The following is a 27,804-nucleotide window of genomic DNA, read 5'->3' on the forward strand; positions in this document are numbered from 1 at the left end:
CCCCTTCATCTCTTATATCCTGTCCCAGGCAGCTGTCTTTAGAAGTTCTGCAGCTCTGGCAGATTCTTATACAGGTCCAATGAGCCAGGGTTGGAGAATGCCCCACGCTGGGTAACTTCTTTTCCAGCAATGATTTGCTTGACAGCGACTTCCACCTTCTTCCCACTTATCGTGTACTGAAAGCAAGAACACAAACATTACTGTTCAACTATAGCGAGGGGGTGTAGTGGCTAATTGCCTCTCACCTGAAGCGTGTAGATCTTTTAAAAGAGGCACAGTTGATTGGATAGGCAATGGTGACACAACCTTATCCCAATACCCCCAACAATTTAGGGGCTTGTAGTCGTCCTAATTTTCGTTTCAGAAATGTAATGTGGTGTTTGTTCCCTTCATAATGACCAGTTGCAGCTCAGAGCTTGGAGAACGTCGGCCATACACATTCATTTGGATAAATATGATGGATTTTCCACGCAATGGACTTTATCATAATAAGAGATCAGAAAGATGCGTGGATGCTGCCGCAGCTTTCTGTAAATCAACAATCAAGGGTCTTAACAGGGTACTCCTGAGAGCTGCACTTCGTCAGACACGCTCAGGCAGGAGAGGAACGGCCGTCCTTTGACCTCTCCTAATGGTAGCAGTCCCTGAACTGCCGTTAGCGCTCCCATTTCACACTTCACACTGCAGTCTGGCTCGCACAGATACAGGCGAGAAAGGGAATGAGAAATGAGATTGCTCGTCGCAAGCTCGATTTACATGCTGCAGCTCACATTATGCTCAAGCAGAAATAGCTCAGCTGTGCTTTTTCAGTTGTTTTAATCAGCGCGCTGCAAGTAGTTTATTTGGAAAGGGTGCAATATGCACCTGCCTGCCCGGCTCCTCCTACCCTTGTCAGAACGCTCTCAGATTTAGTGCAGTTTGGAATGTGAAGAGTCATCTGGCTCGGCTCCCAACGGTTCAACTGCTAATAATCTTTAGAGCTGATCAGAGTCGACTCTGGTTCCACTGGCAGATTCTGTAACATGCGCTAGTTACGAATACAGACTTAATCGTGCCAAATGAATTGCCCGTGCTCTCAGACTGTTGATGTGTTTTTCTCCATTCTCATCATCTGCATTTTCCTAATGTACTTGATCAGTAGTGTTACATGTGTGCTGTATCTCTCTTACCTGATTAACAGTGTTGCATGCGTGTGCTGTATCTCTCTTACATGATTAATAGTGTTGCATGTGTGTGCTGTATCTCTCTTACATGATTAATAGTGTTGCATGTGTGTGCTGTATCTCTCTTACCTGATTAACAGTGTTGCATGCGTGTGCTGTATCTCTCTTACATGATTAATAGTGTTGCATGCGTGTGCTGTATCTCTCTTACATGATTAATAGTGTTGCATGCGTGTGCTGTATCTCTCTTACATGATTAATAGTGTTGCATGTGTGTGCTGTATCTCTCTTACCTGATCAATAGCATTGTGTGTGCTGTATCTCTCTTACATGATTAATAGTGTTGCATGTGTGTGCTGTACTTTACTCTGTTGTGGGTTCTGCCAAGCTCAGTATGTACTGTACTGTACCTCACTGGAGTCACGTCTGAAAGCTGGGTTTCTTTACAAGAGCCTCACTAATAAAGTGAACAAAAAACACTTTGGACCAGTTATTTAAGACAGTCTTTGCTTCAGTAAACAAACATTTGGTGGCACTAAGCTCATTCGCTGGACGTCAATTCTGCCCCATTAAACACCTACGAAGAGAACAGAACGCGGCAAACTGTGGTTTGAGTTCATTCGCAGACACATGCAATGTGGGTGCATCGTTCTGAAACTCGCTGCACTCTTCTGTGTTTTTCAGTACGGGAAGCTGCATCCTTTTAAAGCTGCAGCAACAGAGATCTTAGATGGGCAGCCTCTGTAACAAGCTGAAGTTCCAGCAGCATGAAGGGGTTAATGAAGCCCCTGTCCGGCAGTGAAACGCTGTTTTAATTAGAACTGCATGCTTACACCCCATGAGGAAAAACACATGTCACCATCTTCCTATTCATAATATAATCTGGATGCTTTAACCATGATAAATCACACAAGACCAGGGTATTAATCAAACAACATGGAGCTCTGTTTAAAAACTACCAGAGCTAATGAAAATAAAGTAACATAGAAAAGGAGCCCATTCTCCTCACTTCATCCGTTCACAAAGCACATTCATCTTCAAGCACTTACCAACTGCATCCTCGAAACACGCCTCAGCGTGCCTTGATCTGGGTTGACAGTACTCTTCAACTAAAAGCAGGGCTAGTAAAATTGTCATGCTTGCTCTTGTTTTATCATTAAAAATAGTAATAGATGCTGTTGTTTAGTATCAATGGGTTCGTTCATGGCTTGTTTCCATGATGCAAATAATACAGGATATGGATCCTGCACTATGGATCTGCTTTCCAACTGCACAGATTTTAGTTGGGGTCAACCACTCACCCATCCACACTAGTTATGAATAATTAGATTCATTTAAAAAAAATTGCAGTTATCGCTAAATATCTTGGTAATGGATTGCCCGCGTCTCCAACTTAAAAGCACCGAACTAAACTAATTTGTAGTGCATTACTGAGACATCATTTGGGTTTGGCCCTCTTTTCAGAATATTACTGAATACTCATTTATTTTTAATACTCGTTAGTGCTGTTCCTTTATTGCAGTACTGGAGCAGCAAAGCAGGGTCAAAGCAGGTAATAAAGAAAGACGGATAATCGTCTCTCGCAGTTTTACATCCCGACGCATCCCGAAGACATCTTACCGGAATGTCTTTGGTCTCCAGGACGAGAGCGGGGACGTGACGAGCCGATAGTGCCACCCGGATGGCATCTCGAATCTTCTTCACCAGCTCCGGCCCGAAGGCTTGCTTGGGTGCCATCTTTAGAAAGAGGATCACTCTCTCCTCCCCGTCTTTGCTGTACTGGGGGACGCAAAGACTGTCGGACACTTCCTCGAAAGCTTCCACTGGAGACAGACAAGGAGACGGAAACTCTCTGTCAGAAACTGTTCCATTGCAGTGGAATAGAAATAAAAGCCAGAGTGGATTTGAAGCATCGTATGAAGAGGCAGACTGACTGGATTGGAATGAGAGTCTTACCAATGTTATAGATTTCGGAGCTTCCAAATCGTACACCATTGGGGTTCAGAGTACCATCACTGGAAAAATAAGCACAGGGGATCATTAAAGAACACCCGGACATGCTACAGACAGAGGGGCCATAATTAACCGAACCTGACTCCTTGATTACCAATGAGAGAAATCTTGCAGTCAATCTTATGTCTGAGCCCTTTTCTATAAACTAAACCCTAAATACACAGACCGTCACCCTTGCATGTCAGATGTTTAAACTGCAAGACCCTTCACAATTAAAGGGCACAAGTTCACAGGTAATAGCCGAGGTTAAATCACTGTGAAACTGAGATACAGTAAGCTAGACAAATGAGTTCAGCAAACCGTTTTTATGGTGTTACTGAAGAATTTACAGATGTGAAACTGTATGCAAACAGCAGGGAGATAGACAACTTACTCGTGGATTCAAGCCCTTCACTTAAGCTGCAGGTTTAAGAAATAAAATCAAGGAGCTCATTTGAAAAGGGTCTTGAGAGGAGTGGCACTGCTCAACGGTAGAGCTGTAACAAAGCAGGGACTCAAACCTCACCTTCTCCCCAGCATCACAAGGCCTCCTGTCTGAGGGTTGATTTTGCAGTAGTCCCCATGAGCCCAAACACCTAAAAGAACAGAGCACAGTGAGGAGCTCTGGCCTGAGAGGGTGCTGACGTCAGTGTGAGGGAACGCTCAATGTCTACAAGCCAAGAACTGCTGGCACACTGCGTCAGTGCAAAAATAGACTTTATTAAAGCACTGATCTCAAGCTGGGATAGCAGTCTGGGTCATTCAGCTGCTCTGGTATTTACTGCCCTCTGTTCCCAGGGAAGTGGCGATAGAGGGTGGTGCTCTGGCCTTGTCTCCTGCCTCTCGGATCTAAGCTTGCATTTCAAGAGTTAAAGACCGCAAGTAGAGTGAACAGAAAAGCAGGCAGAGTTACTGTACCAGGGAAGGTGGAGAAGTAGGCTTTGTGGTACTTGCTTCCATTCTCGTCATTCCAGAAGTGGGTTGGTTGACAAGGAATGGGCTTCTGACATACCAGCTCTCCACTTTCTCCCCACACAGGCTTCCCTGTTTGCAAAGGACATGCAGGAGAATCATACAGACACGTTAGGAAAAAGCATGGAAAAGCACAGGCAGGCACGGGGAGTCACTGGGAAGTGGTGAACAGCAGAGCAAAATTACATGTGCAAATATACTTGGGTAAACCCATAAACTGTGTTGATTTACTGTGTGCATTTCAGCTGCCACCTCACTTACTCTATTATTATGTTTAAGTGCTCAGAGGCACAGCCCAAGTCCTGCGGTAGGAAACGCATTTCATTTTTGTATTAAAGCTGGATTACAAACAGATTCCTAAAGCAAGCTTCTCAAAGGTGACATCACACTAAAGGGTAATCGCTACTCCTAATACAGCGTCTTTACTGTACCTTCATCGTTCCAGGCTTCCACCGCCATTCCCAAATTCCTGGCTTGGATTTCTCCTTTGTGCACGGGAATTGTGAAGTTCTGCCCCATAAAACAGGAAACAATATCTGTTCCACCTTAAAAACAGGAGGAAAAGCAGCTCATTTGCAAGCTGGACCTGCGTACCACAGGCACAGAAAGTAACCACCAGTGAAGTCCCATGCAATGTCTACACACGGAGAATCAGGGAGTGCAGGCTGTACAACAATATCACCGCCCTGACCAAGACAGGGCATAGAAACCACTTCAAGCCAAACTACACTATAAGTTGTAGTTTTTCTGAAAGAGCCGTATTGATGACCAGAGATTTCATTAAGAGCTAAAAACAACACACTGCTTCAGTATTCTCGTATAGGCAGGTTGCATGTTTCAACACGGCAGAACATTCATTCTGCTATAAATGATCAGTCATAAACTGAACTCTTGAACAGCAGCATTTATAAAATAGAAACGATTGCTATACATAACCTACAGCCATTTGAAACAACTATACATTACAACTATAATAGAATAGAATAGAATATCATATATGACCAATGCTGATGTGAATTCTAGATACCTGAACACTTCTCTGCATCAGCTAAAAGTTTGCAAAGAGAGCACCTGCTTTAAATTCAAGTGCTTCTGTGATCCATCTCAAAGGATCTGAGGTCAGCCTGCACTTCCCCACATTTGAAATGTCACACATGCAATGCAATCCGCTAGGTCTAGACTCCACAGGGCCTTTGACGTTCGCCAGCACATCACTGCATAGATAAAACCCATTCGTTGATTATTCCACAGAGCGCACGACCGGGGAATTAGCCAGGCTGCTACGCAGAGTCACTGATTAATGCAAGAGCCGCACGGGACTGCGTGCTTTTTACTGAAAGGACATCAACTACTGCTGCACCACAGAGGATGCAAAAACAAGTCAGAGGAGAGTACGTTTATTTAACGAAGCCTACAGGTTGTCCTTAGGACCATTATTAGCATGCTCTAAAAAAAGGACAGCCTAATTTATGCTTTGTCTGCAGCTGTATATAAATAGGTATACATGGTATATAACCTCCAGAGACCTGATGTAAAATTAGTCTCTGCTCCCAAGTGGATAAATGACATCGTCCTCCAGCTATACTCCTGTCTCGCTCCGACAATGAAGGAGATGCGTTGTAATGATTTAACACGAGGCTTGTTCAACCTACATCTTTCTAGTTTAAATACATTGCTGTACAGTGTTTGCACTGTAGGTTCTCACGAATGCATTACAAAAAGGCAACTGAATGGATTCTGGTGAATTTTGCCTTTGATTTTGCAACGCTGATGGCCTGTCTGCCTAGTGGAGGAAGGTGTTTCTGTCTCAACTCTCAGGAGGTCTCTGGATCAAGTCGTGTTTGGACATAACCGGGATCTGCCTGGGCACGCGATCAAGCACCACTGTGGTCCTGTCTGAGCTCCAGGCAGTGACTGGAATGGCTTTCAGAAACAATCCAACAGGAGGGGTTTGGGTCTGGCATACCTGGAAGAGCTGGACTCCGGGAAGCAGTGGTGGGGCGGGCTGTCTGTCACTGTCAGTACGAGGGAGGCCACACATGGCATGTCAATTCTACTCCATGTGTTCTATGCTGTGCAGATTTGTTTAGCTACACGGTGTTTGGGTTTATTGATTCTATTCAACGTCATGCATTTATCTGAAGAACTGAATTTGACTTTCCTGTTTATGCAATCACACAGCATTGACACGGGCATGAACAGTTATTTCCGGCATTTAAAATATTGCATTTTAAAAAACAAAACAAAACAAAACACATATTTATACAGCACAAAACTCATAATCAGAAATGAAATTGAAAAAACAGGTTTGGCATACGCTAGGTAGAAGGGTATTTCTCCTGAACAAACATGCTAGACCCAGCTTCTTTACAATCCATTTCCATTGAGGTGCAGTGAAAGCAGCGCCCGTGAACCTTGCAGAAACACACATATGTTCTTCTGTCATTTACGTGCCTTGAGCACCCTCTAATGGACACTTCCAGCCTCTGCATGTAAACTGACTGTGGAAACCCTAAGTACCCTGCACTTACAGTGAAAAGCTGTAGCCTGTTTTCAATGCAATATTTTGATGATGGCTGCCTGCCAATACTAAATGTAATAACTCCTGCCATTGCAAGCAGCTGGTGTGCATAAGTGCTTTATTTAAATCAGGCTTATTTTGCCAATGAAATCAGCGTTTTGAATCCTGCACGCATTCCAGCTTTTTACGCATTAATCCTGATTTGTTTATGTTGACCTGCTTTGACGGTTCAGAAATCTATAGGAACTGCAAACGGAATCTGAGTATGGCTGCAAATGAGCATTTGAACAAATATTTGCAAAGTTCCAGTGCTTGATGAAATGATTCGAGGAAGCAAGCTAACGCAGTGTCAGTGAGCCAGGAACAGTGAAAGAAAAATCTCCCTTTAAGATCAATCTATTGATCTTAACTGACCTGGAATTAAGCTTTTAAATACACTTAACAGCCTCCCACCTGCTGTTAGAGAGACACACATGCTCAGAGAAGCACTCCAGAAAGGGCCGTGTTAGACTGCAGTTCTCATTGTACAGATCTGTAAGGATTTCTTCAGAGGATAACCAGCTGAGCCAAAAACAATTCAGAAAACACAGACTCGCACCCCTGATTACTCGAGGCAGAACAGTTTTGAGAAAGAGCACAGTGGGTGTAATTTTAAAAAAAATTTTTTAGCTAAAAAGTATTTTTTATTTCTTTGTCTCGTTTTTTAACAAGGTTATGGGTTTTGAAGTCTAACACATGGAGACTGCAGGCAGATCTTCATACTGTGTAAGCAGATGGTAAGAGTATTACTGTCTGCAGGTCGACTCAATGACTGAGTTCAGCTACTCCACATAGTTTACACGTCATGTTGTCTTCGTTGGGTTTTTAAGAGGATTCAGCTTGTGTTGTGGCTTCTAACACAGAGCAGCAATGTATTCTCGATTGAACCTCGCTTGCCTTGCACCACAATGCTCTCCCCATCTCCTGATCAACTGATTAATATCCTTCCCTTTTAAATGCAGATCCTTTAATCCCCAGAGCTGCCTTGTGGAATAAATAACACCCCGTGCCACTCTTTGTTATTACTATTCATATTCAACTTGAGACATGCTTAATCAGGGCTGGGTTACGAGGAGAGTAGAAAACTCTTAATTTTACCAGAATGTGCAAAGATTTCAGTGTGCTTTTTAACCAAATCTAAATACTGCATTATCTAGGTAACTTTTTAATGGCATCTTTTAGAACGTCGCCCTTCACTTACAAGGATAACCATTGCTCCTGCCTCACAAATCCAGCCTGTACTCAGAGATCTGCCAATAACAGCAATTAAAAGACTAGGGCATTGCAAGGACATTTAGCTCTTACGCTCGTTCACTTTGGAACTCACTTCCAGCGTCTATTCGGAATGTCAATCGATATTTCAAAAACTAACCTGAATTTATTTTTTTTTTGCCCTTTCATTAGCGCGTTGTTTAGAGTTAGCTGGTTCTGTCTCTAAAGCTGGGCTTGTATGTGAATTAAACAGGTATGGTATGTGTGTGTGCGCATGTGTGCGTGTGTGTGTGTGTGTATGTGTGTGTAGGGGTGTGTGTGTGTGTGCATGCATGCGTGCGTGCGTGCGTGCGTGTTTGTGTGTGCGCGCGTGTGTTTGCGCGTGTGTTTGTTTGTGCGTGTGCGTGCATCTGCTTACCTGAGATGGATCCCAGCAGAATGTTACTCTTAATGTCTTTGTAGACATATTCGTAGCTCTGAGGTTTGAGGGGAGAGCCAGTGGACAGGATGGTGTGGAGTGTGTGCAGGTTATGGGTTTCAGCTACAAACAGAACAAATACAGACTGTCAAAGCGTATCACAGATGCACTGAGATCCCTGATAAACACGAAGCAAAGCACAACAACAAAAACTGAAGCAAACGTTTTACATGAAGCGATCCAGGTTTATTACAGATTCAGTTAATTTTCAAACAGGCTGCACCCACTGCCAACAAACATGCAGGCTTACAAAAACGTGAGATGGGTCTGAACTGGATTCACTTTTCAGTGAGACACCAAATCCCAATTAGTGGGTGAAATGTCAGAATGCATGGCGAGGGTCTGAAACAGACTCCGCTGTCCCTTACCTGGTTTCAGGTTCCTTTCCTCAAGTACAGACAACCACTTGGCCCCGGTGCCAAAAATAGTTATTCTGCAATTAGAAAGAAAATATGCATTAGTGTTAGTTTAGCACACAGTACAATCCGACCTTCCTTTCTCTTATTCTGCACTCTGTGTGCTGCACTAGATGGACATTCTTTACACATACACATTGGGCACAGACAGACAGACAGACAGACAGACAAGAGGAGACGCAAGGCATGCTGTGCTTTAACCTCCGATAAAGAGGCTACAATACAAACCCATTATAGGACCCTGATCAGTGTAGCACCACAGACATGTGAGATGCACCTTAATCTTCACAAATTACAAAGAGCCTCTCAGTATTTTCAGCACATCTGTCAATAAAAGCCTTTCTAAGACTCCTTGCTCTCAGATGAGCCACCACAATACACCTCCATTAAAGGTCTCAGTTCCTGCCTCCCATTTCTGTTCAAAGGCTTCTTTATCCTCAATACCAGAAACAACACACACACACACGCACACGCTCACACGCACACATCACTTTCTTAAGATTCTGAATTTTGCTGCTTGACCTTTGTTGATTTGGGCAATTCAAAGGAATAATAAGTGCCAGGTTTACCTGGTGTAATACGCACTTCGGAATACGGTTTAGGGTATGGCATACAAGGGATGGTAAGCTCTTAATAAGGGTGAAGCTATATTTGTTGCAAGTCCCTTTTCTAAGGAATTCAAGTTTAGTGGAAAAAGTATACCCGATCTAGTATGAATGGAGTCTGCTGCTGGGATAGTGATGTTAGATCTGAAAGCAAGAGAAATCCGAAGCAGCCCCCAGCACAGCGATGCAGATCTTTTTTTAAATCTTTTGTTTGTTTTGTTATTTGCAGAAACTTTATCCAGGGTCATTTCCGCTCAACTGGAGCAGTGTGATTTGAACCCGGATTGTTTGGAGCTATTTCTGTGTGGAACGTGATGTGAAGGCATTCTTCTGCAAGGTAAGCCATCCCCGCACACTGATCCTCTTCTCTCTACCTCAGCGCTAGCCCAGGTGTAGACCTTTTCTTTTCCCTACCCTTTTTACAAAGCATCAACAAATAGCATTTAAACAAATTGAACTGAACGGTTCAGCCAGGCTTATTTACTTTAGCTGACTTGAAAACAGAAACGCTGTCATTAGCGCCAGTAACATTTAAGCAAAAACAACATCAAAAAAAAAAAAGATCAATAAAGTGGAACGATTTATCACGCAGCTGTTACCTGTCTGCCTTTAACACCGAAAACCTGTCAGCTTCCATTATTTACTACGAGAAACCAGGTTCCAGGTGAAGCCATTTCATTTGCAAATGAACAACAGCCAGGGCTGCTTTTCAGAACAAGACAATAAGTGGGGGAGGTCGACAGGCAGGTTGAAAGGCTAAGGCAACGCTTTGTACAGCAGGAGCCGTGTATGAACCTCTTGACAGAGGTTCAAAGGAGAACGATGCTCCCGTGACAGCAGCTGCTTCTTATTCCACTCAGGTTGTAAAGGGCTTGGACTGGAAGCAGAAGAAAGAGGATATATTTACAAGACAGCCCTCCACTTCCAATTGTGACTCTGGAAGGGAGAAGCGCTGCAGTAAACCGGTGATGGATAAGTGCATTTATTTGCATTTTAACTACACTTGCAGATAAAAATAACTTTTTGCATGAATGGCTTTTCAGAGTTTTTCTTTCCAGCGTTTCAGAGAGCGGATCTTTATTTTGCAACGTCAGTGACATGGCCTTGAGTAAAGAGACACAAAGACACAAAGAATTCAAACCAGCTGCAAAGCTGCAGGACGCGCTACACAGACAAACTGATTGAGTGACGCATTCTCTAGAGCAGCACGACTGGAATTGCTGTTTAAATCAAAGGTAAACTAGAAGGAAACTCTAGAGGGGATAAGTGATGTTCGCGGTTTCATTTCTTCCTTGCACATCTATACTGCCATTTTTCTTGGATAAGTATTATTTAATGAATTCTTTTGAAACCATTCACCCTATTCAGTTTTGATACCATGTAAACGACCCGGCAGGTTCAGTGACAGACCCGAGGGTTACTGATATAAACTCTGCTGGGTATACAGACTCCCCTGCTAACCAGCTTATTCGACTGAACTGTTAATTACTGATCGTTATTACTGATCCCTCAATTAGCAGTAAAAACCCTTCACTGCTCTTTTTACTCCCCAATAAACTCTTAACAAGTTTTCACAATGCTGATGTTTCTATGTCAAGTAACTAATCCGTTTTAACCAAATTACTGCCCACCAGCACCAACAGCAATGCAGATTCACCTTCATGCACAACCTTATAGCAATGCTAAAGAGGCGACTGGAGACACTTCCGCATTAGGTATATTGGTCAGGTCCCATCCTTCAATCACAGAAGAGCATCTAATAACCAGTACATGGGAACTACAATGCCACTACATGCACTTCACATTCCCGGACTCTGACATGTATCCTAGATGGGACATCACACCAGATATGTAACGTACATGCATTTATTGGAGCTGTGAGAATAATTAGATTTCATGAATAGCTTGTTAAGACAACACCCTGACTCTCTCAGCTAGTGTTATGAATGGTATCCTGAAAGTTCAAAGCAAGCTTTAACAGAGTGACTGGGTCCTTTTCATATCACTGAACTCTGCCGAGCCAAGTCCATCAAGAAGCAAATGATGTGGTGAAGCCTGAATACGACAATTCCACTTTGCCGTACGGTCTGGTGAACAGCACCTGATCGCGCCTGTCTAAATCTCATCACTGCATTCATTCAGACACACAAAAAACTGTCGGGTAGGCATTTGTTTATTCTGCACACAAAAAAAATAAATGCTGCACAATGGGGTTTTAGAAAGAAATGCTAAACGAGGAACTGCAACTGGAACAAAATAGAGTGCAGTTTTCAACCAGGAAAGGACATGTACCACACCTCGAATATATTACAGACTCTTAAAAATAAACACCACAAAATAACATAAAATGCAACGCTTTAACCTCCCCCAACTATCATCTGTTGTACTGTAAATGTTTGCAAATTAAGCGGTAAAATACAAGTTTACTCAAATAACTCCACAGCTGGTGCATTGCTGTAGTTCTATAGAGTTAAACACTTTGTCAATACAGTGAATCCAGCAATACAGGAGCATCATTCGCTCTTAACCATGGCAGCAAGCACTAACCTGTGATAAACTGCACTGATCTAAACGATGGCTCCCTTGCGTTATGATCAGCGGTACGTGTTACAGGAGCATTGCGTTGTGTCCCGGCAGAACAGTTCAGTGCATTACTGTTTGTATTGAACCCCCTTCCCATTTATAGTGCAAGTCTTCTCAATGGTTTCTGATTTAAACTGGCATTGCAGAAATGTATATGAAGCAGTGAAACTGTGGATCACCAGTCCTCATTCCAGTCACATCCACGCTAGAGATGCAATGTATTTCTCCTGCAGCCCCAGCGCTGTGTAAACTTCAATAAAATATGAGAGAAAATCAATAAGAAGGCTGTGGAGTACCTGGGGCCCGTATGAGAACTCTGCTCTGAAGACGGCAGTATTCAATATCAGCCCTGAGTCTGCTGATCAGATCCCTGAAGATAAGCCCCCACCCCCCCCCACCCCCTCACACTGGGAGTCTGTTGTGAGTTTAAGGATGCTGCAGAGACCAGCTTATCCCATTGCAATTCATATACCAGCTTATCCCATTGCGATTCATATACCAGCTTATCCCATTGCGATTCATATACCAGCTTATCCCATTGCGATTCATATACCAGCTTATCCCATTGCGATTCATATACCAGCTTATCCCATTGCGATTCATATACCAGCTTATCCCATTGCGATTCATATACCAGCTTATCCCATTGCGATTCATATACCAGCTTATCCCATTGCGATTCATATACCAGCTTATCCCATTGCGATTCATATACCAGCTTATCCCATTGCAATTCATATACCAGCTTATCCCATTGCAATTCATATACCAGCTTATCCCATTGCAATTCATATACCAGCTTATCCCATTGCAATTCATATACCAGCTTATCCCATTGCGATTCACACCCTGGGTATTTATTACTGAGGATGTTTCTCTTTATTGCTGCAGTGTTCCGGATGCTTGGATCACAAAGCCCGCTCCATCCCCCTGCAAGTTCCTGCAGTGAACCAGGATCACAGGGAAAGGGCATGTTTTCGAGGTGTTTTCACGATGCCTCCCAATGCAGCTGGGTCCTACAGCACGAGGTACCTTAGCTTTTTAATTAAAGAAGCCGCGCTGATCCTTGACAGCCGTGTCAAAAAGCGTGCTGCAATATCTATTCCTCAGCTCCTCGGCAGCTCTTCGTGAGGGGTTGCTCCAGGCTTCTAGCACTAGCGTTGCCGAACTTCTCAGCCAGAAGGGAAAACACTGTCACTTGAACACTAGCTAGCTCTCTTGCGATCTTCTTTTTACTCTGAATTGTAATCTCTGTGCAGATCGCTGCTCAGCGGACTGGTGGAAGAACAGTTTTGATAGCTGCCACGCATGTTAATGAAAACGCTACAAAGTGAGTTAACTGAACTTGGAAAGCAATTAAAGAAAAGCATGAGCCCATGTGGCATTAACAACTCTTACTGCATGGCAGCGTGCGCTGTGCCAGCTCAATAAAATACCATTTCTAAACTCAATTAACTCAACATCTAAAACATCTAGAACAAGAAGAGCTGGGACTGAGAAAACTCCCTGCTGATCAAATGTGCTGTACCTGCCAGCTAACATTCCCAATGTGTGCTGCAGCTACACTGAACTGCACTGATCTCACAGCTTCATACATTCAACACAACTGAATTTAAACTGAATACAGCAAACAAAGTGCAGTTAATCAGACTGTTCTGGCAGGATTTCAAGTAAGGAAGCTGACATTACTCAAATGCAAATGCAAGGCTTGCCTTCACTGTGACTGACACTGGTACCCAGTTTTACTGTGGACTACGCTTTCGAAAGAAAAAGGAAAGAAAGGAAAGCGCTTCTCATTTCCTGGTACACAGAACACATCCTTTGACTTAAAATCTTAAAAAGCTTTTTAAGAGCTCAATCCTAACAACAGCCCTGTTTCTTGTCATTGAGCTTTCTTGAGACTTCTTTGACCTTTCCCTGAAAACAATAGGGATGAAATGTAACCTTTAACTTCAGATGGCTCCTTCATTGCGATGCCAGACAGTTGAATGTCAATCTCAATATCACAGATGAAGCCTGTCATTCTCCCAACCAATTACTCACAATAACCCTTTGACAGAATCCTACTGGGAGATGCCTTGCCTCCTCTCCCTTGGCTAAAGAAGCTCACTTATGAACAGCACAGAACAGAGAAGCTAAGAGACTGGGAGTATCTGAGACTTGCAGCACGAGACAATGGAAGAGGGTCCTGGTGGGAAGGAGTCAAGGGATTCGGTGCATTAGATGTAATTTGAATTGAAGTTCCATCTGTTCATCGTTTCATAACAAGCTAAAATTTCAGAAACTTACAAAGATTACTTTAAAGGTATGGCATAAAGGAGGCACAGATCGGACAGACGGCAGCAGTCTTTTTCAAGTCCATCATATTACTGGACACTCCTTTTCCAAAGCAATTCTTTAGGAAGCCTACTGAGGTTATCTGCTCTCCAGATATCCCAGCACACCTCGTCCCTCCCTGTCTGTGTCTTCCTTACCCTAGTCTGTCAATCAAGTCCCACAGCACGTTGGGAGTCGGCACTAGTGGAGAGCCATCGTACAACACCACCGAGGAGCCGGTGGCAAGAGAAGACATCAACCAGTTCCACATCATCCAGCCCGTCTGAGAGAGGGAGGAGAGGGAGAAGGGAGGGGGAAAGGGGGAGAGAGAGAGAGGGAGAGGACGAGGGAGAGGGAGAAGGAGAGGGAGAGGTTGAGAGGGGGAGAGAGAGGGAGATGGAGGGCGAGGGAGAGAGAGGGAGAAGTAGGGAGGGAGAGGGAAATGGAGAAACAATCAGTTTTATGGTTCTGTAAATGGGCTTCTGTGTAACACCAAGTTAAATATGACTAAGGAACGACCTCAAGTACGTGGTGTATTTCATAGTCTCTGGACATGCAATGAGGAAACAGCAAAATATGATAACTAATAATTAAATAATAATTTGCATTAGCTTGAGGGTATCAAATGAACTTCAAGTTTCACTGATTTACTGCATGACTTGAGTGTTGATTAACTTTGAAACATAGGAACACAGTAAAGGGCAGGAACGGACGCTGAGAAGAAACACTGTGGCAAGCATGCACCACACAACAGAGAGACAGATCAGCTCTAAAAACATCCTCAGAAAAGACCTGCTCATACTTCTGTTTCCACAGCAGGAACACTGTGGCAAGCATGCACCACACAATAGAGAGACAGACCAGCTCTAAAAACACCCTCAGAAAAGACCTGCTCATACTTCTGTTTCCACAGCAGGGTGTTTAGTGTTGTTGTTCTGTTGGCATTAGCTTCATCCAGCCAGATAATGGGTGGTTGGGGTTAGAGCTTCGCAGAGCAGATACAGACAAAAAGAGAGCCAATATGGTCTCAGCTCCCCCAGCCATGGCATCGTCACCACGGGAGAACCCTTAGCTGCCCACTCCCTGCCAGTCAGAGCGAGGGTGACGCAGGAGCGGACTGCACTGGACTGCTGGAAACTTACAGTGGTGTAGTAAATGATGACATCACTGCTGCTCATGTTGCCATGGAGAATGTGTTCCTTCAGATGCTGAATGAGGGTGCCCTGTGGAGAAGAAAGACAGAGAGAGAGCAAGAGAGAAAGGGAGACATTAACAGACTGTACCACTCGCTCCTCCACTAGAGCAGTTCTTAATGAACTGTTCAGGTACGTTTGTCTTTTTATTATCAGAGTGGCCACAAAACAGAATCCAAAACCATTTCCAAGCTATTATGTGAAGTGGCTTAGAGGGGCTGCACTGCAAAGTCTTACACTGTGCACACAGTGCAATAAAGTGCAAAAGAAATACACTCCCTGTTCTCACTGAAGTCAAGCAACACCTCGCAGTGGAAATGATTACGACGTGCCTGTAGAACTTGTTAATCCGAATGCCAGCGAAGCTGCTTTGTGTCAGACAGGGCGCTGCTGCCACCCAGTGGATCTCCAAAGACATGACTCCAGCATTTCAGAGACAGCAGTGCGCTACAGACTAGAGAGCTGAAGCAAGCAGCCCTTTTTATTTGATCTATAGACGGATTAATACAATGAATGAATGGGTCTCGTTACTTCACCCACACACTGGATTCCCTTTTGTTATATACAGTGTATATCCCAGAGGTCAGTCTTATGTGGCACTAACACTGCAGAATGGACCATGCATTTCGGTGCCCAGGCGCCTCCCCTGCCCTCAGTACCTACCCCTGCAGAATGGACCATGCATTTCGGTGCCCAGGCGCCTCCTCTGCCCTCAGTACCTACCCCTGCAGAATGGACCATGCATTTCGGTGCCCAGGCGCCTCCTCTGCCCTCAGTACCTACCCCTGCAGAATGGACCATGCATTTCGGTGCCCAGGCGCCTCCTCTGCCCTCAGTACCTACCCCTGCAGAATGGACCATGCATTTCGGTGCCCAGGCGCCTCCTCTGCCCTCAGTACCTACCCCTGCAGAATGGACCATGCATTTCGGTGCCCAGGCGCCTCCTCTGCCCTCAGTACCTACCCCTGCAGAATGGACCATGCATTTCGGTGCCCAGGCGTCTCCTCTGCCCTCAGTACCTACCCCTGCAGAATGGACCATGCATTTCGGTGCCCCGGTGGTTCCTGAGGAGTACATGATGAAGAGAGGGTGACTGAAGGGCAGCTGCTCGAACTCCAGCTGTGGATCCTGGTCTCCTTCTTTTCCCATGGCCAAGAAGTCTTCCAGGAACACACTGCAACCCCACAAAACAGACACATGAGATGCAGCACTGCCTCTGCGGCATTACATCCAGCACACTGCAGCTCCACCGAGCCACTACATCACCCTGGGAGCCAAACAGGCGATGTCCAGGGTATGACTGTCAGCATGATGAGGTCACCGATGACATCGTCAAGCCCCTCCCCTCCCCTGCACGAAGTCACCCTGGCGGAATCCTACCTGTTCGGGATTCTGGAGAGATCTGTAGCATCTCTTGAACGGACATACGGGATCACTACCACCTTTTTCAGGTCAGGTAACCCTAGAGACACAGGTGAAGAGGAAAGAAGATGTCGTCAGAGTGTACAGGACTGTTTTAAAGAACGTTCCAATGAGGAGAGCTTTGATTTTTTTTTGGTGAATTAAGTCAAGGTTACGGTTCATGAAACCCTTTGCATCTGTTTCAGAGATTTTTTATTAGTTTCAGTTTTCTTTTTAGAGCACTGTTTAACTTAGGAGAGTGAGGACGAATAATATTTTAAAATTTTTTGTGAACAGATCATACTTTCTCGAATGCACTTTACAAATGTGGCTAGAGCTCCACCTGCTGCATCAACAAAAGCATGGCTATCATTAGGGTTTGCAGGAAGCACCTTCACTCTGAGAACGTCTTGCTCATGTAAAGTGGCTAACAGTACTTCACATAAAATGCCTCAATTCTCACAGCAGGTCAGGTAGGGTCTCCAGATCACATCTCATTTGTTTTCTGCAGAAAAGCAGAAGGGGTGGAGGTGGGGGGGGGGCTAAGGGAGTGATAATCAAGGCTTTAAAATCCACATTAGCATTGTTAACATCATCACTGGCCCCTCTTTCATTTTGCTGATAGCCTTTTTGGTTATTAACGTTATTCAGGGTATACAAAGCATTTCAAATGCAGCACTACAGATTAGAAATAAAATGCAGCACTAGAGATGACAAATAAGCATCCTTTCCTGGTACCTGTGCTTCAGATCACATGGTCTGATCAAAAGGAGTGACTCTGAACTGAGAAACCAAGTAGAAGAAACCTTTCATCTATAGAGATACGTTTGAATTTTTAAACATAAACCAAATTAAAGAACAAAAAACGACAAGCAGAAGATCTTCAGCACAATAAAGGGCGGCGCAGTGTTGCTAATGCTAACAAGAGGAAAGAGAACATTTATTTTAAACCCTTACGTAGCATCCTGGGATCCAGGCTGAATCACGAAACAGGTGAATGCAACTCCTGGTTAGGATCTCCCAGCTCTGGTTATATCTCAGTTTCCAAATCCTCTGACAATGGATCATTTCTGTGGATCTGTCCCGCTTAAACAGCCTCAATATCCCAGGAGCTCTCAGCAGGAAGCCTACCTTTGACTACGCTCTGGAGTTTCTCCATGTGGTCATGTTCCTTGCCGTTGTACACAACCGAAGAGACGGAGAAGATGAGTTTGGGCTGGATCTGGGAGAACCGATCCAGGACTCCCTATTGAGGAAGAGAAGCATAGCACAGACAGGGAGGCGTTAGAGACACGAGGGAGACACCTTCTCATTCACCAGGGGTGGGAGCGTCACAGACTCTGCAGTAAACTAAAAGAACGTCTTCATCTAGCAGACACACGTCAAGCCTGCATTTTAAACATGTGTCTACCAAGACCAAGGGAGCCTAAAAGCAATATTAAATGTGTCCACTGGAGGTCACCGGCGTCTACAAAAGATCTGCAGCCAGTAGCTCTTGGTGTCTCTTTGCTGGTGCTGCAGTGGTATTGTGACCCCTGAAGCTTTTGTACCCCCCCTCCTACCCCCAGCCCCCAGTTTTACAACTCCTGAGACAAAGAAATACACATGGCACTCAGTACAGATTGCACCATATATTCTGCAATAACCGAGCTCCCTGACTGAAATATAAGGCTGCAGCTACTCACGTTGACCCCGAAGTCGGGGGAAGTGGAGCTCCAGATGGCTCCGATACTCGCTGTTGCCAGCATGGCCTCCACGGCGTCAATGCTGTTGGGTAGATAACCTGCAAAACAAAACCCAGCCGTGAGCAGCCATGCACCTCACTGCCAAGAGCACAAGAACTGAAGGAAGAGGAGCAGAAGAGGCAGTGCGGCCCAGCAGGTCTCCATGCATTTACAACTCCCTGTGTCAACAAAGTGCTTCCTGCATTCAGATCCGACTTACATCACTGTGCTTCCATTCACACTGTCTCAGACGCCTGCATTTCAGAAACTATCAAAACACTTTGACATTTTATAAAGACATCCTTAAACTGAAGTTTCACCCTAAAAGCACCTACGCACTGACAAGTATTCCTGACAGAAGAGAGTTGAGATATCACTGTATTTATCAAAGGTGCACACTCTATTTTGCTCAACATTAGCCTTCTTTATTTCTGTTTTAGTTTTTTGGTTATTTTGGGCAAAACGGTTTCAGTTAGGTCCTGTATAGGGCCAATGGTTTTAGCCTAGATAAAAGATATGGAAGTTATCTGGGGATCCAGACTACCTTCCACACTGCAGTCCCCCTAAACCACAGCGCCTTCTCCAGGGACCAGACGGAAGTGCAGTTCAGGGCCACGCTATCAGCTAGACTAGGGGTGATACCAGGAGATATCTAATAACACTTGATTAGTTCAGAAACCATAAGCCTCTGCTTTTATCCTGACACTTAAACTGCCATGAAACACAACACCTCCTCGGGCTGTTTGCACACAGCCTATCCCACAAGTGCAGGCAATCTAGATACTGCTGAGAGTTCCTTTACTGGCTCGCAGCCAGCTACTCCTGTAGCCCTGTGCGTCTGTCAGGTGTGCTGCACGGTTAGCTTGGTCTCCACACACCTGCACAGGGAGTGTCACTGTGCGTCCTGATATGAAATTCGACACCTGTGTTCTAGTAATTCATCTCTGCAGAGCAGTGGAGCAGTAGAAAAGTTTAGAGCCGTTCATTTGGCAGTTTAATATGATTTTGTGTTCATACCATGGCTAACCCAGTTTGTTATCATGCTTTACCATACCCGTTGTTAATAATGATTGCACTGTGCTTTACTACGCTTTTACTACAGTATACCACGGGAAACTTTTAAAAGAGCAGCTCTTCCGTGCCGCTCCGACTCGCTTTGGTCTCACACCTCACTCTGCCTGCCTGGTTCCTGGTAGTCATCCACAGTGCTAAAGTAACACAATTAACAGGGTGCATTATGCATTGCAACAATCTAAAGCATGCCAACGAACACAGTAACCTGGGTTAGAAAAACTATAAAGATTGTAAACTCGTACCGATGGCTTATCAGAATGTGTTGCACGGTTTAACGGGTTGCACTTGTCTTTGAAATGTGTATTTCCTTACTGTAGAATGCCTGTTATCAGCAGCCTCTATTACAATGCTTTAACGTGTGTGTCACTTCATATCTGTAAACACTTCAAACAACTCAGCTGCCACACTTGCTGGACCCTGTAATTCCTGTTTGCTGTTGTTTCAATAGGAATGTGTTTTAGCCTCACATGGGTGCAGCACCTGCACTGCATTCTCCATGTCAAAGAAAGCCAGCTTTGTTGAGAGATGCCCTGCTATGCTCTACTCTATACTGCCCTAATAAAAGGAGCTTTTTAATTGTGATGAACCTGCTCTCAGACCCAGTAATCAGAGCGCCATGGGCCAGGCGGGCAGGCAGAGGAGATCTACAAGGAGTGCCCTCACTCCTGCTGTAAATCACTATAGCAATGGAACAGGAATCACCAGGGAATGGAAACAGGCAATCAGCTCGAAAAGCAGATCTTGGCAAGAATGAAGAAAACCAGCTGTGATTTATACATGCACGTCAACTGCAGTCATAATAAGCCATCGTTTCCAACTGTGATTTATACATGCACGTCAACTGCAGTCACAATAAGCCATCGTTTCAGGAAAGCTTCGTTACTTGCATGCAGTTTCATGAGTGCAGCTTGAGATCTCAGATTAATCCACTGGAATTACAAGAACACACACAGACGCACACACTGACACACACACACACACACACACACACACACACTGACACACACACAGGCCTGTTCATTATTCTATCTTCGTGAGCAATGACCCACAGTGTGCTATAACTTAGGATTCCAAACTCCAGAACCTCACAGCACACAGACCAAGTCATTTTTGCCCTCACTTTGATGGACAATGCCAGCATTTTTCTCACCAGCCAGCCCGAGCTTCCAGTGTGAGCGCTTGTGCTTCTCTGTCTAGGTCACATGCCCCCAATCCCACGCTGATCCCCGCTTGGCATGCTGGGCTATTATGTGCACTCGGCTTGTCTGCAAGATCAAAGTGCCAACTGTCTGCTAAGAATAGCCACTGACCTAAAAATGCGAATTCATCAGGCTTCAAGTAGAAACCAGTGAATGTGAGTTACACTGAGGCTTGCTATGACTCTGTTTGTACAGCTGATTGCTTCCCTAGCTTAGCTGATTAACTGATGGGGCTGATGGATTTACTGCTGGACTGAGTAACAGCAATGCTAGCAGCGTGTGGGAGGGGTGGCAGCACCTAGCAAGTACGTTATGAAAAGCCTCAGTCCCTCAGATTGAAATACAAAACAACAGGCAGCTTCTTATTCCTCTGGGGTAAGCCCTGTACATTGTCCTCACTCAGCTCAAGTCCTCCTTGTAAATGATATCTGTTTTTATGTCCAGGTTAAATGGCCACATGGGTTCACATTAGCTATTTTAAACCCCAGCTGCTTTCTGAAGCACGCTGTTTAATAAACAATGAATCAATTGGACACACTCATTTAGTGGGATGTTTTTCTGGAACGTGAATAAGTGGCTGTCTGATCGTGCGAGCTGCGTTAGGACTCTTTGCAGAATGAAAGCGTATCACCCACGCAAAGGGTCTCTCCTTATGGTCTGTGCATGAATTGTCCTGCAAATGTAATCGTTTTATTTTAGTATAAAAAACTAAATGAAGCAAATTCTAAATTGTAACTCTGGCTCGATGCGCTCTCCCATCCTCTAACAGAACCCCATTCACTGAACTCACACACACACCTTGTGTGCTTTGCTAAGAGTACAGCTCTGAGCCGAGTCCTGGCTGACAGGCCGTCTGCACTGTGCTGGCAATCTGACCACACTCCCCAGGGAACAGCCTGGCCAAGTCTACCGCTCCCAGGCAGCCAATGAAAGCTCCCCCTCTCTGTGGATTATAACCCAGGCTCAGGTCCACTCAGCGCTCACGTGCAGAGGGCCTGCCCTGCTCTCTGGCAGGGATCTGTCAGTTCCTCTGAGTTCCATCTGCAAACTGCAAGGTCTCTAGGTTCACTGCATTGACTGCATTTGCACCTGAGCACAGGCAATTAACTGCAGGCCTCTGTATGAAAACAGGCACAAGCAGAGGGCTCCACACAAGAATGCAGAGCCAACGTGCATCAAGTGAGAAGTTAAAAAGTAATGCAGCACCAACGTGGAACACAACAGCCAGCAAATAACCATGAGAGCCTTTCCAACTTTCCTAAACGGGTGCAATCAGGACTGAACAAACCTGCGGCACAAGATGGGCAATCAAAGTGCATCCCATTCATTCTAAGAGGATTATGCAACTTTCTCGACTGAGAAACCTACCTGGCCTGAGCTCCCTTTCACAACTATAACAGAGAGCCGCTGGGTGAAAGAGCAATCTACTAGAGTGCTGGCATGACAAGGCTGCTGTTAAGCAAGATGCAATCCATCAAATAAAGCTGAAGGGCATTCTCTGCAATTACTCTTCAAGACTCGGGCTGGGCGGACACTGCACCAAAGTACACAGCTCTGCTGAGGAGCTGTTATACAAGCACCAGCAATCAATGCTCACAGGCGGACAAAACACACACTCTGAACTGGAACCTTTGCCTCGTTGCACCCCCATTGTGAAACAGGGCACAAGCAAGTGGACTACTATGGGGTGTCCAGTTCAGTTAGACTAGCATTGGAGTTTCTGCCTGTAGAATGGATTTCTAAGGGGATCTCTGATACAAATAGTAATGCAGCTGGGGCCAAAGTAGCATGTAACAGAAAGTAGTATACCAGGGCTGCAGAGGAAGATATCTGCAAAGATCCCCAATCTAAATGCACAATAATGCAAACGCTGCTAGCAAGCAAGCTACAAACCCAAATCACAAGGAACTGCAGCCTAGGGTATGTGCAACACTGAGTCTCTGGGTAAACCATCCACCCAGTTATTGTTGTGTGCCACCTCTCCTCTCTCCCTTCCTGTGCTGTGAGAAGGCAGTGCAACTCCCCTGCTGTGTCCTGCACACTAGCTGACTTCTTACTCTTAAAACACCCAGGCCGTGCACACGCTCTTCCCTTCTCAGCACTACAAACTAACCAAGGGAAACCCGCACACCTGTCGTTAGGCATCCACACTGTGCACTGAAACCTGAAAAGGTCTGCCCAAGTCTATTTCCCTGCTTACATAAAACAGGCCTATAAATGGCATAAGAGCCAAGGCAAGATTTCACTAGGTAAGCCAGAGGTAAGTGGATTACTCTTACCATGCTTGTGTGGGAGAAGAGCACACAGCTTGTAAACACTTACATGCATATCATGCCAGCTGAGCTAAGGCACTGAAAAGAACACCTGCCTTACTGATTTAACAAGGCAGTGCCGCAATTTATATAGAAAAAACATTGCCTGAGCTCTCGCTCATGCTCTGTAATGCTGTAGGAGAAGAATTTAGTTGGGGCTGCCTAATATTCCATGAAATCTAACTGAAACACCTGCAGAAAGTGTGAGTTCCTGTGTCAATCTGGGTTCTTTAAATGCACAGGATTTTCACTGATCTTTTACATTTCTGGAAAATCCTTGTAAACATAAACCTGAGATAAGACATAGCAAGCATTTCAAATTCCCGTCTAGTTAAAGAGGCTCTCCTGTGCACGGAGCTGGAAATGCTGGCATTTCTGCAGCAGTGCTTACCACACTACGCTCCAAGCAGAGAGGGCTGACATCTCCGTTCCAAACCGGGACTGGAGAGCCACAGCCCTCTAGCCAGTCACACAGCAGGGCTGGCTTGGTGCAGGCCCATTAGCTGATGAAAGAGATGTCTGTAAGAGCTGGAAGGCATGGGCGAAGAAGCATTAATAAAATGACAAGCAAGGTCAATGCTTCTGGCTGTCCAAGGTTTCAATATATAGGACGCACTCAATAGTCATTTAACTCAGGCGCTGTTTAAAGAAGTCTGTTTCAAATCATTAAATACAGTTCGGAAGAGCTTTATATTGGAGCACAAGAACCGCAGTGTAATTACATTGTAATCCTGTAATTGCATTGTAATAACCAGGTAATTCCAAATGCTCTTGTTAAAAGGATCTTGTTGGTGCAATGGTGTAGCAGCATTTCCATGCTATTCCACACATGTAATCCCCCGGTAGATACCACATCACAAGAACAACTATGGCTAGTTTATACTCTGTTATGACATGGTTCCAGGTGCCCTGAGATCTGTGTGGAGATAAAGAAGAGCTTCCTCACCGACCACCCTGTCCCCCGTCTTCACCCCCATCTTCCTCATGGCAGCAGCGTAGAGCGCGACATCTCGCCTCAGCTCCCTGAACGTCACCTTGGTGATCTCCTCCTTCGCTTCCGCTGCGGGCCACAAAGAGGGCATCAGTACCAACAACATGCCAGCCCTGACAGCACCTGGCACAGGGTGCCTGCTAAACACTAACCTGTGTGGCACAGCCAGCTTGGCAAACAGCTGTCTTGCATTCGGAAATTGCTCTTTGCATATTACTTACACAGCCATACTGTGCAACACAAACAATTATACAGTATGCAAAGACTAGAAGTTTGATCTATAGCATGAGCATGCACACGCACGCGCACACGCATGCACACACTAATGACAATCCGAATGTACACCCAACAAATCTAAATAATACAGGGACAGAAGAAATGGAGCTGTGCATTTTGCTTCATGACATGTCAGCAAACGTCTGATTAAAAAGTTCCATATGCCACATTCGCCTGGAGTATTATTTTATAATGAATTTAGCATTACAGGATTTGATTAAACCAGCTAAAAGTGTGTAATATTCTGCTTCCCAGAAATAGTAAAATCAAGTTCTGCTTAATTCCTGGAAAGTAGAGTAATTAAATCTGAGGCCCAGCTGCAGCTCAGATGCACTGCCAGCAGGAATGAGTAAGTCTGCACTCAGCTGAATTCAAATTCAGTGGATTATCTTAAGTAAACTGGATAAGCCACAGTACTCTAAACCACACCACCTTGATCACCGGCACTCCGCACCCCTACACTATGCACATGGAACTATACTCATCTGCACCCATCTGAGCTACTAGCATTTAATCACTAATTAAAATGACTGCTATCTGCGCAATGTACTTTATGCGGCAACACCACTGAGTAATTGTTAGTAATCATATTGATGTTGTTTTTGCATTGAATGGGGAAAACAAGATAAACCATCAAACGAGCAGGTCAAGGTACTGCCTTCTTATCATCTCCAAATCCCTATGACATTTCTGCAGCTTTGTTCGTTTTAAATAGCCAGTACATTTTCTTTTCTTTTGACTAGCTCCTCTGCCCTTTTTATCAGAGATTTGCACAGATCCTGAGTGGTTATCATTGTAATTATTCAGATATTGCAAGTGTGTGTTTTTATGCAGTCTGTGCCAAGGTGCTTTGGGCTAAGTTGAGAAGCTGCCCTTCACTTTGGTGTGGCTGGCAAGTAGAATGGAAGAGCAGCTTCTGAACTCAGGTCAAAGCACCCAACAAAGAAATAGAAACGGTCAACTCATTGTAATAAAGAACCACTCAGAACCACAGCGAAACACGTCATTTGAAGCAACTTACTCTTAAACACTTTAAATGCGTTAGGTGGAGTGGCTGTGAACTTTGATGCCCCAGAGCCTTTCACACGTGTAACACATACAAATATGCTGCTGGGTTATTTTTGGAAGACAATTTAAAAAACAAAATGCAGAGAAGAGCCTTCTGCTCAGCTCTAATGTGGTGGACTGTGATCCCATTCACTCACTTGCTGCATACAGAGCTATTTTGTCCTGATCCTTATGCTTCAGTAGATTCTCGGCGTAGTTTAGCTGGCTGCCTCTAAACCATTCAGGAACATCAGAGATTCTCTTTGTCCGGTCAACCACCTGTGAATAACAGGAGAACAACCCGTGAGCTGCTGTCCTTGAAGGGGAGGGGTTACAGGAGCGGAGGGACTCCACAGAAGGCAATGTGGCAATGCCTCATCTTCAGATCTGAACTCTGTGGCTTGCCTCTCGTTTAACATGGCATTCTCAAGCCTTGCCAGGTCACTGTGCTTTAAATACAACACTTGTCATTGGAACATACAGGCTGAGGAGATGGCCAGCTGGATTCACGTTGATCAGATCAAGCCCTGAATGAAAGATGTTCACAGAGATGTGCCTAACTGGCTTGAAGCGTCGGCCCCCCTCGTAAACCAGACATCCCATAAAAAGATAAAAACACAGAAAAAGGGCATCAGAGTTAAATAAATGCTGATACTCTTTCATAAATAGCATGAAATACAGTACATGGAACTGCATGTTCATATGCGGGGTGGAAGGCAAAGTCATTTCTATGCAGAGCGTGTTCAGGGTGTTGATAGATGAAGTAAGCTCCAGTGTCCCGATGAGTTGTGACAGTCAAGGCTCTGATGAACGACCGTGCTATCTGACAGCCCATAAAAACCAAACCAGCAATTTGCCTCACTGAAAACAGACTCACCTCCTCATACATGCAGGAGCACACAATGCCACAGAACCGCCACACCTCTGCCCAGAACTCCGGGTAGTTCTCCACAGACCACTGGTACAGCTCATTGTAGTTCGCTGGAAACACAAAACAAAGAGCCTCAGGCTCAGAATCGAAGTGAGTCCACGATCCTTCTCTTCATTAAAGGGTTTGGAGAAAAAGGTATTACAGTAAATGGGACAACAAAAATGTGAATACAGTTAGATTTTAATAAAAGTCAAAAATCTCATCAAGGCTCTCTGGGGTGCCAAAGAGTTCACAGTAACCAAGCTTGGCTGTATCTTCAAGCTGCATACTAAAGGAATGTGTCACTCATTCATACACTCACTGCAAGGCATGGAATGTCACTGTGTGACGAGTTTGCTCAATTTGCCTACAGTAAGGAGTGTTTACACAGTCCCTGTGCTGTGCATGCCCTATCCTGTAGACCAGGCCTGGCTGATCAAGCAGGAATAGCTGGCTGCTGCTGCACTGGAGTTATTCAGAAGGGTCTGCTCCAGACCCCTGCTGCTATTGCAAAGTCCTGGAGAGAGACCACTGCAGTGCTGTGCTTTTACTGTGCTGTCTTATCATTTCCAATGGAAACACAGAATTGTTTTATTATTATCAAGACTAATTATAAAGTGTGTACACTTATTATTTATTTTAATTTGTGTAAACCTGTTTATATGAACCTAATAATAAAAAAAAAAATTGTTAAATGTTACGATTATTATTTTTATTACTATTATTAAATATTGATTTTGTTGGTTGCTCATTTATTTGCATATCATTTTTTAGATTCGACCAAAATAACCAGCAAATTCTACCATCTCTGATCAGCTGGCCAACTTAGCGTATAGAAACATACAACACATTATTAACAAGAAGATTATTTTATTTTCAATTGTTTTGCATTAATGCAATAATACAGTCTTCCTAAACAAAGCAAAACAAACAAAAATAAAATAATTCTCTCATGCAGCTTGCTTGTTTTCAAGAATCCACGCACCAGACGACAATATAAGAGTAATGCGGAAGAGCTGACATCCTTCATCGTGTGCTGTGCGTGTTTACGCTACAGGAGTACCCTTCACCACTCACCCAGTTTCAATCCAAAATCTCTGTTCACCTCTGATCTGAATTTGTCCATCTGGGTATTCTTCTTGGAGTCTGGGTACCACATTACCTTGGACTCCATAATCTCCTCTCCCGTTGTTGTCTTTGTGTCTCTGGACATGACGGCAGCAGCCCTGGAAGCTGGATAAAGCGTTTCTCTCCGGCTAGTATCACCTCTGATCAGATGCGACTCTCACAGGTTTCTGAAGGCAGTGTCGCCTCACCCCCCTGACAAGCTGGCAAAGACCGACTCTGTGTGCCAGCGCGCAGGCTCCGCCCCCTCCCCCG

At 44.7% G+C, this 27,804-nt stretch overlaps 1 protein-coding gene across 1 annotated transcript; it reads right to left on the minus strand.

The window, feature by feature from the left end:
* On the minus strand, positions 1–27,762 carry LOC121299957 (acetoacetyl-CoA synthetase-like). The gene is made up of 18 exons (XM_041228228.1): positions 27,502–27,762; positions 26,392–26,495; positions 25,673–25,793; positions 24,147–24,260; positions 18,577–18,674; positions 18,023–18,137; positions 16,871–16,952; positions 16,514–16,664; positions 15,440–15,520; positions 14,456–14,580; positions 8,746–8,810; positions 8,318–8,440; positions 4,559–4,672; positions 4,074–4,199; positions 3,682–3,751; positions 3,120–3,178; positions 2,784–2,986; positions 1–176 (listed from the first exon to the last, which is right to left on the minus strand). The coding sequence occupies exons 1-18, from the start codon at positions 27,635–27,637 to the stop codon at positions 39–41; spliced, it is 2,025 nt and encodes a 674-aa protein (XP_041084162.1). The 5' UTR covers positions 27,638–27,762; the 3' UTR covers positions 1–38.
* Between the last annotated feature and the right edge of the window lie 42 nt (positions 27,763–27,804).

Source organism: Polyodon spathula, chromosome 25, assembly GCF_017654505.1.
Source record: "Polyodon spathula isolate WHYD16114869_AA chromosome 25, ASM1765450v1, whole genome shotgun sequence".
NCBI classification, from domain to species: domain Eukaryota; kingdom Metazoa; phylum Chordata; class Actinopteri; order Acipenseriformes; family Polyodontidae; genus Polyodon; species Polyodon spathula.